Source organism: Dama dama, chromosome X (genome assembly GCF_033118175.1).
Source record: "Dama dama isolate Ldn47 chromosome X, ASM3311817v1, whole genome shotgun sequence".
Taxonomy (NCBI): domain Eukaryota; kingdom Metazoa; phylum Chordata; class Mammalia; order Artiodactyla; family Cervidae; genus Dama; species Dama dama.
In genome coordinates this window covers 161,041,674-161,057,321 of record NC_083714.1, presented here as the reverse complement: position 1 = coordinate 161,057,321, position 15,648 = coordinate 161,041,674, and the positions used below count along the sequence as shown (strand labels likewise).

The 15,648-nt window shown below is 53.5% G+C and overlaps 2 protein-coding genes across 3 annotated transcripts in view; one reads left to right on the top strand and one right to left on the bottom strand.

Annotated features, from left to right (window-relative positions):
* PUDP (pseudouridine 5'-phosphatase) overlaps positions 1-15,343 on the bottom strand; it is a 72,032-nt gene extending 56,689 nt beyond the window's left edge. For both annotated transcript variants that reach the window (XM_061138061.1, XM_061138060.1), the window contains exon 1: positions 15,223-15,343. In XM_061138061.1, the coding sequence (XP_060994044.1) occupies positions 15,223-15,292 (70 nt within the window). In that variant the 5' untranslated portion in view covers positions 15,293-15,343. The remainder of the gene's footprint in view (positions 1-15,222) is intronic.
* The window catches only part of STS (steroid sulfatase), a 153,551-nt gene continuing 152,093 nt past the window's right edge, over positions 14,191-15,648 (top strand). The window contains exon 1 of the mRNA XM_061138059.1: positions 14,191-14,852. Coding sequence (XP_060994042.1) covers positions 14,839-14,852 — 14 coding nt within the window. The 5' untranslated portion in view covers positions 14,191-14,838. The remainder of the gene's footprint in view (positions 14,853-15,648) is intronic.

Here is a 15,648-nt window from a genome sequence, read left to right as displayed (position 1 = left end):
ACCCTGTTCTCAAAAGTAAGTGCCTTTTGGTCTGGAGCTCCGAGGACCCAGAGGTGTCCTCTAGGGACAGGCAGAGGCTCCTCAGATGCACAATTAAGGCTCATTTTCTGACTCCCATGGGTATACAGCCTTACGCGGTGTTACTCCAAGTCAGACACAGGACATGAGAGAAATCCTTCAGCCATTCACATATCGTTTTCATGGCCCTGCCCCCGGGACCTGCATGGACCTGGGAAATCTACTGAACAAATGCAGAATTCTCGTCAGGTTCAAAGATTATGGGATTTATGTGGAAAACACTCATAAATGCCAAGAAATGCAAAAATCTAATCAGCTGTGTGGGAAAAGGGTTTCCAGGCAGGCACCTCTGAACTCCTGAAACACTGACAGACATGTAAAAGTGGAGTAAGTTTTTTGCACATTATTTATCATTTTCTTCTGTGTACTCTAATGGAATGTGGCCTATTGGGGCAACAATGCTATAAATAAACTTTGAAATACACACTGAGATTACTAATTTTCACCTGCCATTTAAGACAATATTATCAGGGGACTTCCCTTGTTGTCCAGTGGCTAAGACTCTGTGCTCGCAAAGCAGGGGGCCCAGGTGTGATCCCTGGTTGGGGAACTAAGATCCCACGGGCTTCAATTTAAGACTCCACCACGTCACAACTAAGACGGTACACAGTCAAATAATTTCCACAAAGATGACATTGTTGGAACTCTACTGGAAAAGTTAAGTGGACTTGATGCTCATCCGTTTTATAAACTTCATATATTAGGCCTTAAAGTGATCTCTGGCTATTCAGAAAGGATGTGTGTGTTAATTCAGAAAAGGGAAGTACTGAACCGGGAAATAAAACACACTAGCTTTAAAAACAGAGCTTCACAAGCAGAAAGGTGTGTTAAGTGGATTAACAAATCTGTAATCAGAGTCAAACACTATCACGGCCTCTTAACAGTGATGGTTAATATCTAACCATCTAACCAGTGATGGTTAATATCAGAGCTATCAACAGAACAAGCACAAATTAAGTATTTGGGACTTCCTGAGGAGTACGGAGGTAAAGAATCTGCCAGCCAATACAGGGGACAGGGTTCGATCCCTGGTCTGGGTAGACCCCACATGCTGAGAGCAAATGACCCAGTCCACTTCAACTACTGAAGCCCGCTCACCTAGAGTCTCTGCTCCACAACGAGAGAAGCCTCTGTGAGAAGAAGCCCTCTGACCGCAACTAGAGATAAGCCCACACGGCAGTGAAGAACCACCGGAACAAAAATGACAGAGCAAGAAAAATCTTTCAGGAAGACCTTAGATAAATGGAGGGTCACAAGCATCAGGGTGTTTATGCTGATGAAAAAAACGTTTAAGTGGAGTCAAATATCATCAATGGCCTCTTAATAGTGATGGTTAATATCTACCGGATTTCTCAACAGAATAAGCAAAACTGTTTAAGGGGCAAGTATGATTTTGAAACTTTAAGAGTTGATAGTTTTTTTTTAATTGAAATATACGTAACTGCTTTACAGTACTGTGTTAGTTTCTGCCTACAACAATGTAAATCAGCCATATGCAAACATATATCCTGTCTCTCTAGAGCGTCCCAGCCAACCCCATCGACTATAGTCCATGAATTCTTCAGGCCAGAATCCTGGACTGGGTAGCTGTTCCCTTCTCCAGGGGATCTTCCCAGCCCAGGAATCAAACCCAGGTCTCCTGCATTGCAGGCTGAGCCACTGGGGAACATTAAAACCCAGTGTCCAGGAGCCAACTCGGCACACGGGAAGCCTCATCAGTAACATGACGCCTCCGTGACACGCCGCCTGTGTGTGTGTGACACGCCGCCTGTGTGTGTGTGTGTGTGTGTGTGTGTGTGTGTGTGGTGAGGACAGCAGGGGTGAGAAGGGGAACCTGCGGGCACTGGAGGTGCAGAGCTGCTGCTCAGGGCAGAGGAATGCCCCCCGCCCTCCCAGGACGGAGCTCCCCGTGATCAGGAGGAGGCGGGCGGGCGGCGGTGGACACACGGCAGCCGGGCAGGTGCGGGGCGGGTTTGCTGAACAAGAGGCTGGGCATCTAGCTTCCGCCTGTGACGCTCACACCTGGGGAAAACATGCTCAGGTTACTTGACAACTGGCCGCCTGGATTATTTGAGGCCCTTCCTGAACACGCCAGTGTGCACACCAAGGCAGGATGACGTGAGCAGAGGTCAGGAAGGCGTCCGGTGAGACGGCAGGGCCCACGGGGATCCCCGAGGGCCTACCAAGAGTGCGTGTGCGTTGCCTCACTCTCCGGAATGGTTGCAACAGCCCCTAGGCAGGTCCCAGCCTCGTGGGCTCGCTCACCCCCGCCGAGGGCTCTGCCCTGCGTTGACACCCTGCACCTGCAGGGCCGGGCGGCAGGCAGAAGGTAAGGCCTACGTTCCTGGGTCTGGCACGAGGCTGACTGCGCCCCGGATGCCCTTCCTGAGGCCTCTGCGCTCATTGCACGGCGGCCACGGCTCTTCCCTACCCTCGGCGCGTGCACGTTTGCACGTGGGGCCCCCTTCCTGACTGCCACCCAGCCGGCTCCCACAGCCCCCGGCAGTGTGCTCAGACACTCGAGTCGCGTGTGACTCTCTGCGAGCCCGTGGACTGTCGCCCGTCAGGCCGCCCCGTCCATGGGATTCTCCAGGCCGGAATACTGGAGTGGGTCGCCACGCCCTCCTCCAGGGGATCCGCCGGACCCAGGGATGGAACCCAGGTCTCCCACTTTGCAGGCGGATTCCTTATCGCCTGAGCCACCAGGGAAGGCCTGCCACAGGCCTGCTCAGGATGAATCCGGTGTCCCGAGAGGCAAGCTGAACTGCAACTGGCTTCCCGCCCCCGGCTCCCAGGGAAACTGAGTCAGCTGAGTGGTATGTCCTTCCCTGAACTGGCCTGGGCACCTGGCATCCAGTGGGCCTGCTCTGGAAGACCGTGAGGCCCAGGAAGCGAGGCGAGGCCCTGACCGTCTCTCCCCCAGACCGCCCTGGCTGTCATGGTGACCTTCAATGCCATCTCAACAAAAAGCCCTGTCCCCAAGCAGCCTCCCCGACTGGGCGGGTTGGCTCCAGGCTGCCAGCTTCAGGCCACAGTTCCTCCTGGGTGGGGGGGTGGGGGTGGGGGTGGAACTGGCCCGAAATCACTTGGGGTCAGACTTTGCATGCTTTTATCAGGTCGCTCTCAGACTGGCTGAACCAGATGAGGGCTGAGCTACGGCTCGGGCTTCTGGGAGGAACACGCTTGTCCGGCTGCACCTGGCAGACTTGGAGATGACTTACGTGTTTGTGTCATAAACACACACACAGACACTCTCACAAAGCCAGGACACGGGAAGGCAAGTCAGATGCACCGCGACAGGTAGAGTCAAGGGCTATTTTTATGGGCCCGGATGCCCTTCCTCATGTCAAGTGTTCAGGGACCCGCTTCTGTGCAGATCCCTCTGAGAAGGCAAAGCAGGGGCCCTTGGGGGGAAAACTCTTGCTGGGGTGGGTCCTCTGGGCAAAGCCTCCTTCACCCTCACACCGTCTCAGCCACGTGAGCACCGACACTCACCTGCCGCCACCAATGTGTCTGGGGGGACACACCTGCCCCGAGCACACGAGAGTCTAAATAGCTGCCTCTCTTCTCTCAGGCTGTGGAAGAGGCGGGGGGCGATGCCGGTCAGGCTCTGTCCCCGAGGTGAGGTCCCTGGAGCCGCTAAATGTGGGAAGATGGGCAGGAACAGCGTGCCTGGCTCCCTGCCAGGGGACCGGCTGAGGCGGGCAGGGTTCACGGGGAAGGCTCCCGGGAAACACTGTCACCCGAGGAGGGAGATGCAGGGCCTGAAGACACCAGCTTGGCCGTGCATCTTTGGCCAACAGGAAGGACATGATATCAGGAAGACAGAGCGGAGGATCAGAAGACAGGAAGGCCACAAGTGGCTCACGGGGAGCGTAGCATGGCAGACTGGTCTGGCTTCGGCGTGAAACCTGGGTCTTGGGGGTGGCCTCTGGGTGGGGTGCCCGTGGGCACTGGGAAGTGTGGGCAGAGCTGAAAGGGAGGCGAGGGCACCCACAGGGTCACAGACACACAGAGCAGAAGGCTCCTCGAGGCCACACGTCTGTGAGATATCGCCAGGAAGGGGTCCACGGCCAAGGCCAGGCCCCTGAACACAGACAGAGGAGGACAGGCAGATGAGAAGCGCAGGACAGGGCAGGGCAGCAGCGGCCAGGAAGCCCCAAGTCCTGGAAAGACAGGGGAAGACGCCGGCCACACATCGACTCAATGGACGTGAGTCTGAGCAAGCTCTGGGAGGCAGTGATGGACAGGGAGGCCTTGTGAGCTGCAGCCCGTGGGCTCGCAAAGAGTCGGTCATGACTGAGCGAACAAACAGCACCAAGCTGGCCACTCTGCATCCCAACTACGTTCCTGGGTTGTGGGCGGAAAGCTGGCAGGCAGGACGGAACAAAAGAGCAGGGAGATTGTGTTTCAGTGAGACTCTAGAGCACTGGGCTTCCCTGGTGGTTCCGTGGGAAAGAAGCCGCCTGCCCGTGCGGGAGATGTGGGTTCAGTCCCTGGGCTGGGAAGATCCCCTGGAGAAGGCAATGGCAACCCACTGCAGGATTCTAGCCTGGAGAATCCCATGGACCAAGGACCCTGGCGGGCCACAGTCCATGAGGTGGCAAAGAGTTGGACACGACTGAGCGACTAAACAACAACAGAAGAATTAGACGCAGCAGGAGAAAGAGCTGGTGACAGTCAGAAGAAAAGGCCAACCTTCCGTTCCTTGAGGAAGAAAGGGCCAGGGCTGAGCCCATGTGGGGGCATCAGTTTGAACAGGAAGACCACTTCGCTCCTGGATGGGAAGGACAGCTGACGCCCGCAGAGTCCTGCACAGTCACCCCGAGCCAGGGCACTGAGGAAGAGGCCGGTGTGAAAAGACCCCCTCCAGTTCAGGGCCTGACTCTCTCTCCAGCCCAACACCAGATACGATGTTATAAACGTCAAGACAGACACCCTGCACCGGTTACTCAGTATCACAGGTGCGGCTACACGAAGCTGTTAAGTTCACACACGTGCCATCTGCTCACCAAGGGAGGACATACCTTTACCTGATCTAATAACAGACACAAATGCCATGAAGAAGGGCTGTATCATATTCAGACAACCAAATCTCTTTTGCAAAGTCACATTAAACACTGCACAAGGGTTTCCCAGGTGGTCCAGGGGAAGAGAGGCCAGCTTGCAATGCAGGGCACATGGGTTTGATCCCTGGACCCGGAGGACTCCCACATGCTGTGTAACAGCTGAGCCTGCGAGCCACAACTACAGAGCCCACATGCCCCAGATCCCACGGTGTGTGACAGAGAAGCAATGTAAAGAGAAGCACGCGCACAACTAGAGAACAGCCCCCGCCTGTCACAGCTAGAGAATATACGGTGCTTGTTCACAGCTAGAGAACAGCCCCCGCCTGTCACAGCTAGAGAACAGCCCTCACAGCAGTGAAGACCCAGCACAGCCAAAAATAAAATTAATTAATTTAAAAGACAACAACAGCGATAAAAAAAAAAAAAACAAAAAAAACAGTGCACTGAGGGCCGTGTGTCGGCTAGCAGGCCGTCTTGGATCTGACTGTTCTTGTGTGGTGATGAGCCTCTGAAGGCCCAGGAGGGTCCCGCCCCATCTGAGACATGCTGAGGACGCGTAATGGCACCAAGTTGGCAGGGAGAGCAGGTACCCGGGGTGAAGGGAGGAAGCAGGCTTCCTCCAGGTGACTGCTAACATGTTCAGCGAGCACAGGTGGTCCTGAGAGGGACCCTCATCGAGTGAGACAAAGACTAGGTGTCAGCTACGTGGTCTCTGAGCTGGATACATGTGTGCTCAGTCATTTCAGCTGTCCGACTCTTTGCAACCCCATGGACTGTAGTCTGCCAGCCTCCTCCGTCCTTGAGATTCTCCAGGCAAGAATACTTGACTTGCCATGCCCTCCTCTAGAGGATCTTCCCGACCCAGGGATCAAACCTGCATCCATTGTACCTCCTGCACTGGCAGGTGGGTTCTTTACCACTAGTGCCCCCTGGGAAGCCCAGAAAGCATGTCCTGTACCAGTGAGGGTTGCCTGGCAGGCGTTCTGTCGGCCCAAGGCCACCCACTGAGATACTTGCTGAAACGACCCAGGAGGAGACAGCGGGGTTGGTTTTCTCTGGGTTCTCCAGGCAGCTCGATGGTTTCTCCAAACACACCTCAAATTCGACTAGAACTCCCCCTCTGCAGAGCCAGTCACCTCCACACACCACTTTCAAAGCTGATGCGTGGTCATCAAGCTGTCAGTGCCAAACCCAAAACACATGGTGGCAAAACACAGTATCTCAGCTGGACTTGAAGTCGGCCTTGACTATACATAGTTATCAGGCAAAAAAACACATGCTGTCAATGTAACCAAAGGAAATGCTTTTAAGATAAATAAGGGAAATAGCCGAGGCAGAGAAGAAACTGGAATGTACCGGGGACCAATTGAAATCAATTGTTTGCAGCCGGGAGAAAACGCCAAGTAACACCTTGCTGGCACAAAGCGTTTCTTCGATAACCAAGTGATCCCCTTTTCTTAAAGCAGGAGCAGGAAGGTTTCCAAGACAATGAAACCGTGGTGAACACGGACAGAGAACCCTGTGGATCTGTGAAAAGGCAGCCGCAGGGCCCTCACGCCCAGGACAGCACTGGCCCAGCACTGCCAGAACTGCTTTTAAATCCACGTCATTCTTGTCTCCAGCTCGAGCTCCAACCTCAGGTTTCCCTCCCCCGCGGGGAGTGAGAGATGAGACCAGCCCGGGCCTGCAGCGGCAGACATCCGCGGAGAGATGTCCGCCCGGGGCTGCTGGGTTCCCGAGGGACACGGCCGTCACCAGGTCTGGCCAGCACACCACGTGAGCCGCAGGTATCGCTGAGGGGCTCCTTCAGGAGGACATGTAGGAAGCGTCTCTTTTTTTTTGAATGTGACCTCTTAACTAAATACCAGCTGCTGTTCAAGATTCCACCAAAAGATGGGAATAAAGATTGATACAGCCAATATGGAAAACAGTACAGAGACTCCTTAAACAGCTAGGACTAAAAACTACCGTGTGACCCGGCAAGCCCAGTACTGAGCATACACTTCTGAGAAAACCGTAGTGCAAAGCTGCATGGTATCCCAGTGTTCACCGCAGCACTATTTATAGCAGCTAGGACATGGAAGCCACCTAGATGTTCACTGACACGTGAACGGATAAAGACGACGTGATACACACACACACACGCATATATATACACAACCAAATACTACTCAGTGATAAAAAGAAACAAAACTGAGTCATTGGTAGTGATTCGGGTGAACTGAGAGCCTGTCATACAGGGTGAAGCAAGTCAGAAAGAGAATAGCAAGTGTCCTATATTACCGCATACATAGGGAATCCAGAAAACCTGTACTGAGGAACCCATTTGCAGGGCAGGAATAGAGCTGCTCAGCAGAGAACAGACCTGTGGACCGGCGTGGGAGGCAGAAGGCGGGGCGAGTGGAGAGCGCAGCACGGACACACACACACTCTCACGCGTAAAACAGTGGGCAGTTGCTCCAGAGCACTGGGAGCTCAGCTCGGGGCTCTGGGGTGCCCGAGGGGGTGGGGTGGGGGTGCGAGGGAGGCTCAAGAGGGAGGGGACATATGTACACACATGGCTGAAGCTGACGGTCCAATCCTTTGGCCACCTGATGTGAGGAGCTGACTCCTTGGAAAAGACCCTGATGCTGGGAGGGACTGGGGGCAGGAGAAGGGGACGACAGAGGATGAGATGGCTGGATGGCATCATCGACTCGATGGACATGGGTTTGGGTGAACTCTGGGAGTTGGTGATGGACAGGGAGGCCTGGCGTGCTGCGTGCGGTCCATGGGTCGCAGAGAGTCGGACACGACTGAGCGACTGAACTGAACGGATGGCTGATTCTTACTGATGTATGGCAGAAACCAACACAACACTGTAAAGCGGTTATCCTCCAAATAAACATAAATTAAAAAAAAAAAGAAGATTCCACCCAAAGAAAATGAGGTGCACAAATGTCTTCAGAGATCCCGGGGCCCAGCTCTAAGCGCACAGTGGGAAAAAGACAAGGAAGGGGATGGAGAACTAGGACAGGAGAGTATTTTTGATACTCTGACTTGCTGACCCCGGGGAAGAGACTGCCCCTCCCAAGGATAGTTAATTCCTGGAGACAGTAGGAAGCTGTCTTTCGCATGTGAACGAGGGTGCCTTTGACATGCAAACCAACCTACCCAGAGCCCATCCTCCCAACTATCCTTTATGAATTTTTAACCCACCTGCCAATGCAGAAGACAAGAGAGGCATAGGTTCAATCCCTGGGTCGGGAAGACGTCCTGGAGGAGGGCATGACAACCCACCCTGAAGACTCCCAAGGACAGAGCCTGGCGGGCTACAGTTCACGGGGTGGCAAAGAGTCGGGCACGACTGAACCAACTTAGCGCACGCACACACACACACATGCAAGCCATGATCATGTGTCCCCATCTCACATTTACTGGACAGGCTAGCGGGCGTCAAGCAGACCCCACTGTGCCTCTAGATCCGTTCCTGGCCTCTAGGCCTAGGGAGGCGAGTTAAGGGCCATCGACTGCCCAGCCCAGGGGCAGGAAGCAGGCCGATGGAGCCGCCTGCCAGGCCAGGGCGCGGAGCAGACCGCCCTCAGCGCAGGCGTGGGCCCCCGTCTGCACAGGCACCCTGTGCGCAGAGGCTAAGCTGCTGACCGCAGGCATCACAGCAAAGGGCGTGAGGGAGCCAGACCCTAAAGGAAAACGGGGATGAACCTCACAAACGCTCAGAGGGCAACTTGAGAGCTGCTGGGATGAGATGGTCATCCACCTCTGCAAAGACCAAAAGCAGGAGAACACGTCTTAAGCATTTCTGCTCAAGAAACAGAAAGGTGAGTGTGTTCATAATCATTATGTGTTCAAGAAAATTCTCCTTAGACAGCTGGGAGGCAATTTTAAGCCACAGAAATGTGTTCTGTAACACCAGCACGGCTCTCGCCGCCCATTTTAACACAATTCTAGGAAGCTTTTAATACACTGTGCGCGCTACATCACTTCAGTTCTGTCTAAGTCTTTACAAGTCTATGACAGACCTCCAGGCTCCTCTGTCCATGGGTTTCTCCAGGCGAGAATACTGGAGTGGGTTGCCATGCTCTCCTCCAGGGGATCTTCCCGGCCCAGGGATCGAACCAGCGTCTCTTATGTCTCCTGCACTGGCAGGCATGTTCTCTACCATTAGCGCCACCTGGGAAGCCAGTATTCGCGTACAGCTGAGGGTGAGATCTTCATGTTTGAATGCAACCCAAACCCCATGGCACCTTATGACCTCAGGCAACATATCCATCGCTTTTCAAACACCGCAAACACGGGTTTGAAAAGTCACCTGGGCACTTCTGTGGAAAGAGTGCTCTCAGCTGACGTTTCCCGGGGGCATTATTGGCCTTGCTCTTTTCCGTTGCATTAAATCTTGGTCTACCCGTGAAAAATGACACGACGCAACTGATAAATTATAGCAGCTTACAAAATGAAAGAAAAAAAAAAAGGAGCTGAAACAGAGAAAGGAGAGAATCATCATAAAGACTAAAGGGACCAAAGAATCCCCAACACACAGCTTTTTCCAAGGAGAAGGAGGGAAAAACAGATTGGGAGGAAAAAGGATGACTCCTCTGCCGTGACTGTTTTGGCTGCTGAGATTCCAGAGGAAAGCACACCACGAGGAGGAGAAGGAAGCCGGGAGAAAGCAAGGCAAAGACACTCTGCAGCTGCTCTGGCAGAAACCCGCTGAGTGTTGTAGCCGTGCTGCCAGCTGGACCAAACTGCCGTCAACCTGCAGAGCTCTGCAATGTTGATCTCACCCTCTTCCCAGTTATCCTAGAGACGGGAGCCGCTGTGGTGGATGGGAACTGCTAACGGCAGGCACACGCCGAAGGTGGACGAGGTCTGGGACTGTCAGGAAGCACAGCTTAACAGGCCTGAGTTTACCCACCTTGGTCCCCTCTAGAGTCCTTTCTTATCCCTGACGGATTTTCTCTGCCAAGCAACAAGGTCCGTTGGTACCTTCGCCCGCCCCTTGGCTGCTCAGTCGTGTCTGACTCTTGCCGACCCCGTGGACCGTAGCCCGCCAGGCTCCTCTGTCCCTGGGATTCTCCAGGCAAGAACACTGGAGAGTGTTGCCATCTCCTTCCCCGAGGGATCTTCCCGACCCAGGGACTGAACCCACGTCTCCTGCACTGCAGGCAGATTCTTGACCTTCGGAGCCCCCTGGGATATGCTAAAGCCATCTAAGGAGACTCTGTCATCCGCTGTGGGGAAGTTCTGGAGTCTCGAGAAGCTGGCGTAGGGGACGTGAACCACAGGATGACGGGCGGCAGGGGACTCCGAGCTGCTGAGTGTGGGCACGGCTGTGAGCTGCTGGGCTCCACAGAGGCCCTGCCTTCACCCAGAGGCAGCCAGGGAACCGGGCGCTCCAGACACCATCTCAAGGGCCACTACTGCGCAGGGACGAAGCTGTGGGAGTGCAAACAGGTACACAACAGGGCATCTGCTCCTCGAGGTGACAGTGAATCACAATCCAGGTGTCACCACTCAAAATCCTAAAATCTTGGGACCTTCCTGGTGGTCCAGTGGTTAAGAGCGGTATTTCCGACTCGGGGCGTGAAGGTTCAGTCCCTGTTTGGGAATCTAGGACCCCACACGTGGCGCTCAGTTTCGACCCACTCGTTGCACCCCCAGTGGACTGCAGCCCACCAGGCTCCTCTGTCCAAGGGATTCTGCAGAATACTGGAGCGGGTTGCCATTTCCTCCTCCAGGGGAATCTTTCTAACTCAGGGACTGAACCTGCATCTCCGACATCTCCTCCGCTGGCAGGAGGGTTCTTTACCACTGGGCCAAGGATCTCACATGTTGTGGGATTAAAAACAAATAAATAAAAAATCCTGCAATATCTGTGTGTTTATGGAGACATGGTCAGTTATAATCAACACTGCAAATAATCATATTTTCCCTCATCCATCTATCACATTATTATTTCTCTGATTTATTTATTTTTTATTTCTCTGATTTATTTTTAAGAATTTGAAAATAAGTTATTTTCCTAAGTTTGACTTTTTAAGGATTATAATTACTGCATCAGACTCCTAAAAAGCATATTTTATGTATACCACATTTTACACATCACAGAATTCTTAATTCTCAATATGCTTAACATCCACCCTCCACCTGGCCGTGTTATCAACAGCAATCATCAATAAATTGCTTCCTAAAACCCTGCACCTGGGTCATCCAACAAGGTAGGCCCTGGCCAAATGTGGCCAGTAAAGCCTGGAAACCTGGCTAGTTTGTGTGGAGATGCGTTCTGAGTGTCCAATACACACAGATTTCAAAGGCTAGGTAACAATAATGAAGGTAAACTACCTCATTGATTTTTTTTTATTGATTATGTGTTGAGTAACAATATTGTGGATGTGTTAGGACAGAAAAAGCTTCCATTCATGCTCACTTCCTCTGAGTCTTTTTCCTTTGTTAATGTGGCTCTAAGAACATCTTACATGGTCCTACTCCTATCAGACTGCAGAACTCTGGACCACCAATTTTCCTCTCTCTTAAAGAGAACCTCCTGTGCTCCTAAAGTCATTAAGCAACTTCACTTATTTAATCAACAAGAAAATCTTTCCTGTTCAGGAGCTGAGTATTTAATACTTGTATCTTCTTCCTTCAAAATCGTATCCTTGATCATAAATAATCTCAGTCCCCTCTGTCTCTGTGTCTAAATAGCACTTGAGGGCCAAAATTACTACCTAGCTCACAGATAATTGTTACCTGTGTCAACAAAAATCGAATTCCAAAGACTGAAAAGACAACAGCAGCAAACACTTCAAAGGCACTATAAAGTAACCCTGGTGTTCTTGTCAGCATTCCTGCAAGAATCTCCAGACTTCCTCATTGTCCACAAGCTTCGCCCTTCTCTAAGAACTCCTCACCCAACTCACTGTTTTCTGTTGCACTTCTTGGAAAATTCAAGTACTGGGGATACACGGACAAACAGATACACCCTGGGGAAATGCATTTGGAATTCTGAAAAGCGGGCAGACGGAAAAAGAACTTATTATTAACTGATGACGCACTGTTACACAAACAACAGACTAACTGAAGTCAGGCCCTTGAAAATTAGAACAGGTATGTGCTTACTCGCTCAGTCTTGTCCGACTCTTTGCCACCCCATGGACTGTAGCCCACCAGGCTCCTCTGTCCATGGGATTCTCCAGACAAGAATGCTGGAGTGGGTTGCTATGCCCTCCTCTAAGGGACCTTCCCAAGTCAGGGATCGAATGCAGGTCTCCCGCCGTGCAAGCAGATTCTTTACTGACTGAGCCACCAGGGAAGCCCTAGAACAGGTATAATCAAGCAGATTAAAGGGAGTAAAGTATTGCATTCTGGAAACTGGTGTTTTATACCAGATGTTTTTAAAAAGTGACAGAATAACCAAAGGCGCATTTCCGAGAAAGTTCTCTGCAAGGCCTTACCACCTCCAGGAAGAGTCGGGGCAGTATGAGGTAAAAAGGAGGAAAGGGTCTTGTGTTCCCAAAGGCCCCTAATCCTTGCTTCTCTGACTTGTTCAGAGGACTGGGTAACACAACTGCCAGGCCAATGCCTGACAAATCACTCCACTTGCCTTAACTAGCGAAGTGGAGACTCTGGTTGATAACTGCAAGTCGCTCAGTCCTGTCTGACTCTGTGCGACCCCAAGGACTACACAGTCCCTGGAATTCTCCAGGTCAGAATACTGGAGTGAGTAGCCTTTCCCTTTGCCAGGGGATCTTCCCCACCCAGGTCTCACACATTGCAGGCAGATTCTTTACCGGCTGAGCCACCAGGGAAGCCCCTGGTTGGTAACGACCCCTGCAATTACCACCACAGAAGTCACATTCATGGCTCCAGGGAACACGTATGTCTGTCTCAAGCGGGGATGAAGCACCAAGCTCATTTACAAGTTTCATAAATTTAACTTTAATGAGACACCTCAGTCTGCATTAAAGTTCAAGAGACTCCCAAAACATGTTCTCTAGCCCTGTCATTAGGGGGTAAAGCATCTATTTGACAATTTAACTTGACCACCTGGGCAGGAAAACTCATGTCCACAAACTATACGTATGAATCCCAGAGGTCTTTTTGAAATTGAGTCATATCAGGTTTAGCAGCTGTATACACTGTTCTATCCAGTCAGTGATCTCGACGGGAACTTATTTTTCTCCCTTAGGAATTCACTGGTTTACAGTGCTACGCTCTGTGCTAGGTTGCTCAGTCACGTCTGACTGTTTGCAGCCCCGTGGACTGTAGTCCGCCAGGCTCCTCTGTCCATGGGATTTCTCAGAGTGGGTATGCCATACCTTCCTCCAGGGGATCTTCCCCACCCAGGGATCCAACCCACATCTCATGAGTCTCCTGCACTGCAGGCGGATCCTTTATTGCTGAGCCACCTGGGAAGCCCTGGGTCCGTGAAAAGAAATGAGAGACTGCTTTTTGTGTGCCTTTAAAAAGAACAGCCCCATTACTGAACCGAGTTACATGATCACAGGGGCAAGGTCACACTCACCCTCCTTAGGATGAGTACAGCACTTATATTTAGAACTAGATCGATCTGTAACCATTTCTCAGCTCTGTTCCTTATTAGCTGTGTGACCTTGGGCAAGTCACTTTACCTCTCTGAGCCGTGCAATCTTTTGCTTTCAGTTAGTCAACACAAATATGTTCTCCCACGCTGCAGGATTTCATGAGACGAAGCAGTGAAGTACATGAAAGTCTTACCTGGTGGCTCAGACGCTAAAGAATCCGCTTGCAATGCAGGAGACTGGGGTTCGACCCCTGGGCAGGGAAGATCCCCCCTGGAAAAGGAAATGGCAACCCACTCCAGTGTTCTTGCCTGGAGAATCCCCACGGACAGAGGGAGCCTGGAGGGCTACAGTCCATGGAGTTGCAGAGTCGGAGATGGATGAATGATTATCACACACACACACACACACACACACACACACACACACACACACATTAAAAATACACACACCTCCACCAAGTCAGTAGTCTACATAAAGTATGTACACATTTGTACAGTTCTGGGAAACATTACGGAGACTGAAGTCAGGAACACGATTCCTAACGTTGTGTAACACTTGGCACCAGTATGGAAAAAATGGCCCAAGCTGTAAGCTGCGCTCAGGGCAGTTAGTTGGCTCTTGAGTTGTAAAAAGGGAGTGCTTTCTATGAATCCTGCTATGATTTCGGTTGGTGGAGTTCACACCTACCACCAAGCCACTGCAGGACAAATTCGGAGCGGGTGCGCGGGATTGCTAAACCACTCCAAACCCTGGGCGCTGTGTGCATCTGCAACTTTCCGGCACTTGGGTTAAAAAAAATGCAGATTCTGATTGGGCACCGGCGGGGTGGGGACCCGGGCACCGCACTGCAAAGCGGCTGCCCGCTCGGATGTCCGTGCTGGGAATCCCTCGGCCCAGTCGGACCTCTGAGCAGGGCTCCATCACTACCATCACCTCCTCCTCCATACAAGACACTGGGGATCAGGAGCGTTTGCAGAGGCCGTGGAGCGGTCCCGTGCACTGCCAGAGCGCGAGCTTCAGCAGCAACTCGGCTTGGATCACACTCCCGCCTTCCGGCTAGGTCACCCCCAAACGCCTGCAGACGTCGGCAGAGGCTACCGCGCCCCCACCCCACCCCCAAATAGGCGGATGGAGGACCATGCCCTGCCTGTAGGATGCTACCAACCAGGTGAGTGCACCTCAGAGGGCAGGGCGCCGGCAGGGCCCCCTGGAGGTCGGGGCGCAGATGGGGAAACTGAGGCAGGGTTGCTGCGCGCCGCGCTCGTGGCCTCTGGGGTGGGGGACCTCACCAAGAAACTCCACAGCCAGCACGGTGGTCCCCGAGCGCGCCAGCCCCCCAAGCGCGGCGCGGCCGCCGGAAGTGCCCTGGGAGCCGTCTACGCGGCAGCCCCGGGCGAGCGACCCGCCTGAGGTGACCGAGGGGTCTCCTCACACCGCTCGGTCGGTCGTGGCCCCCCGACCCCGGCGCCGAGGGCCTGCGTTTCCCCTCCGGCCAATCCCCAGGCAGCCCTGGCGGGAGGCGGCCGCAAACTACCCACCCAGAAGGAGGCCGTCCATGTCAAAAAGCAGGTGGGTGACGGGACGAGGAGGGGGTACGGGCGCCGCCATTGTGCCGCCGATTCTCTGCTGACTCGCCGGGTGGGCGGGGGCTAGGGGGAGGGCGGGGAGGAGGCGCCCGCAGGCGCGCTCCCGGCCTGCCCCGCGCGCCCCGAGCCGTTCTGCGCACGCGCGGCCCCCGGGCCGCCTCCTCGCTCCCGTGCCCCCATCCCCCAGCCACGGGCTGCTCCTGCACACGCACGCGCGCTCTGGCCTCCCTTCTTTCGACCCGGCGCACGCCCCCCTGAGCTGTTCTGCGCATGCGCGTCCCCGGGCCTTCCCTCCCCTCCCCCTCCTCCTCGCGCCCGCGCCCCCGAAGCTGCTCCGGCGCACGCGCGCTGCGGCCGGCCCGCGCACCGGGCGCTCTG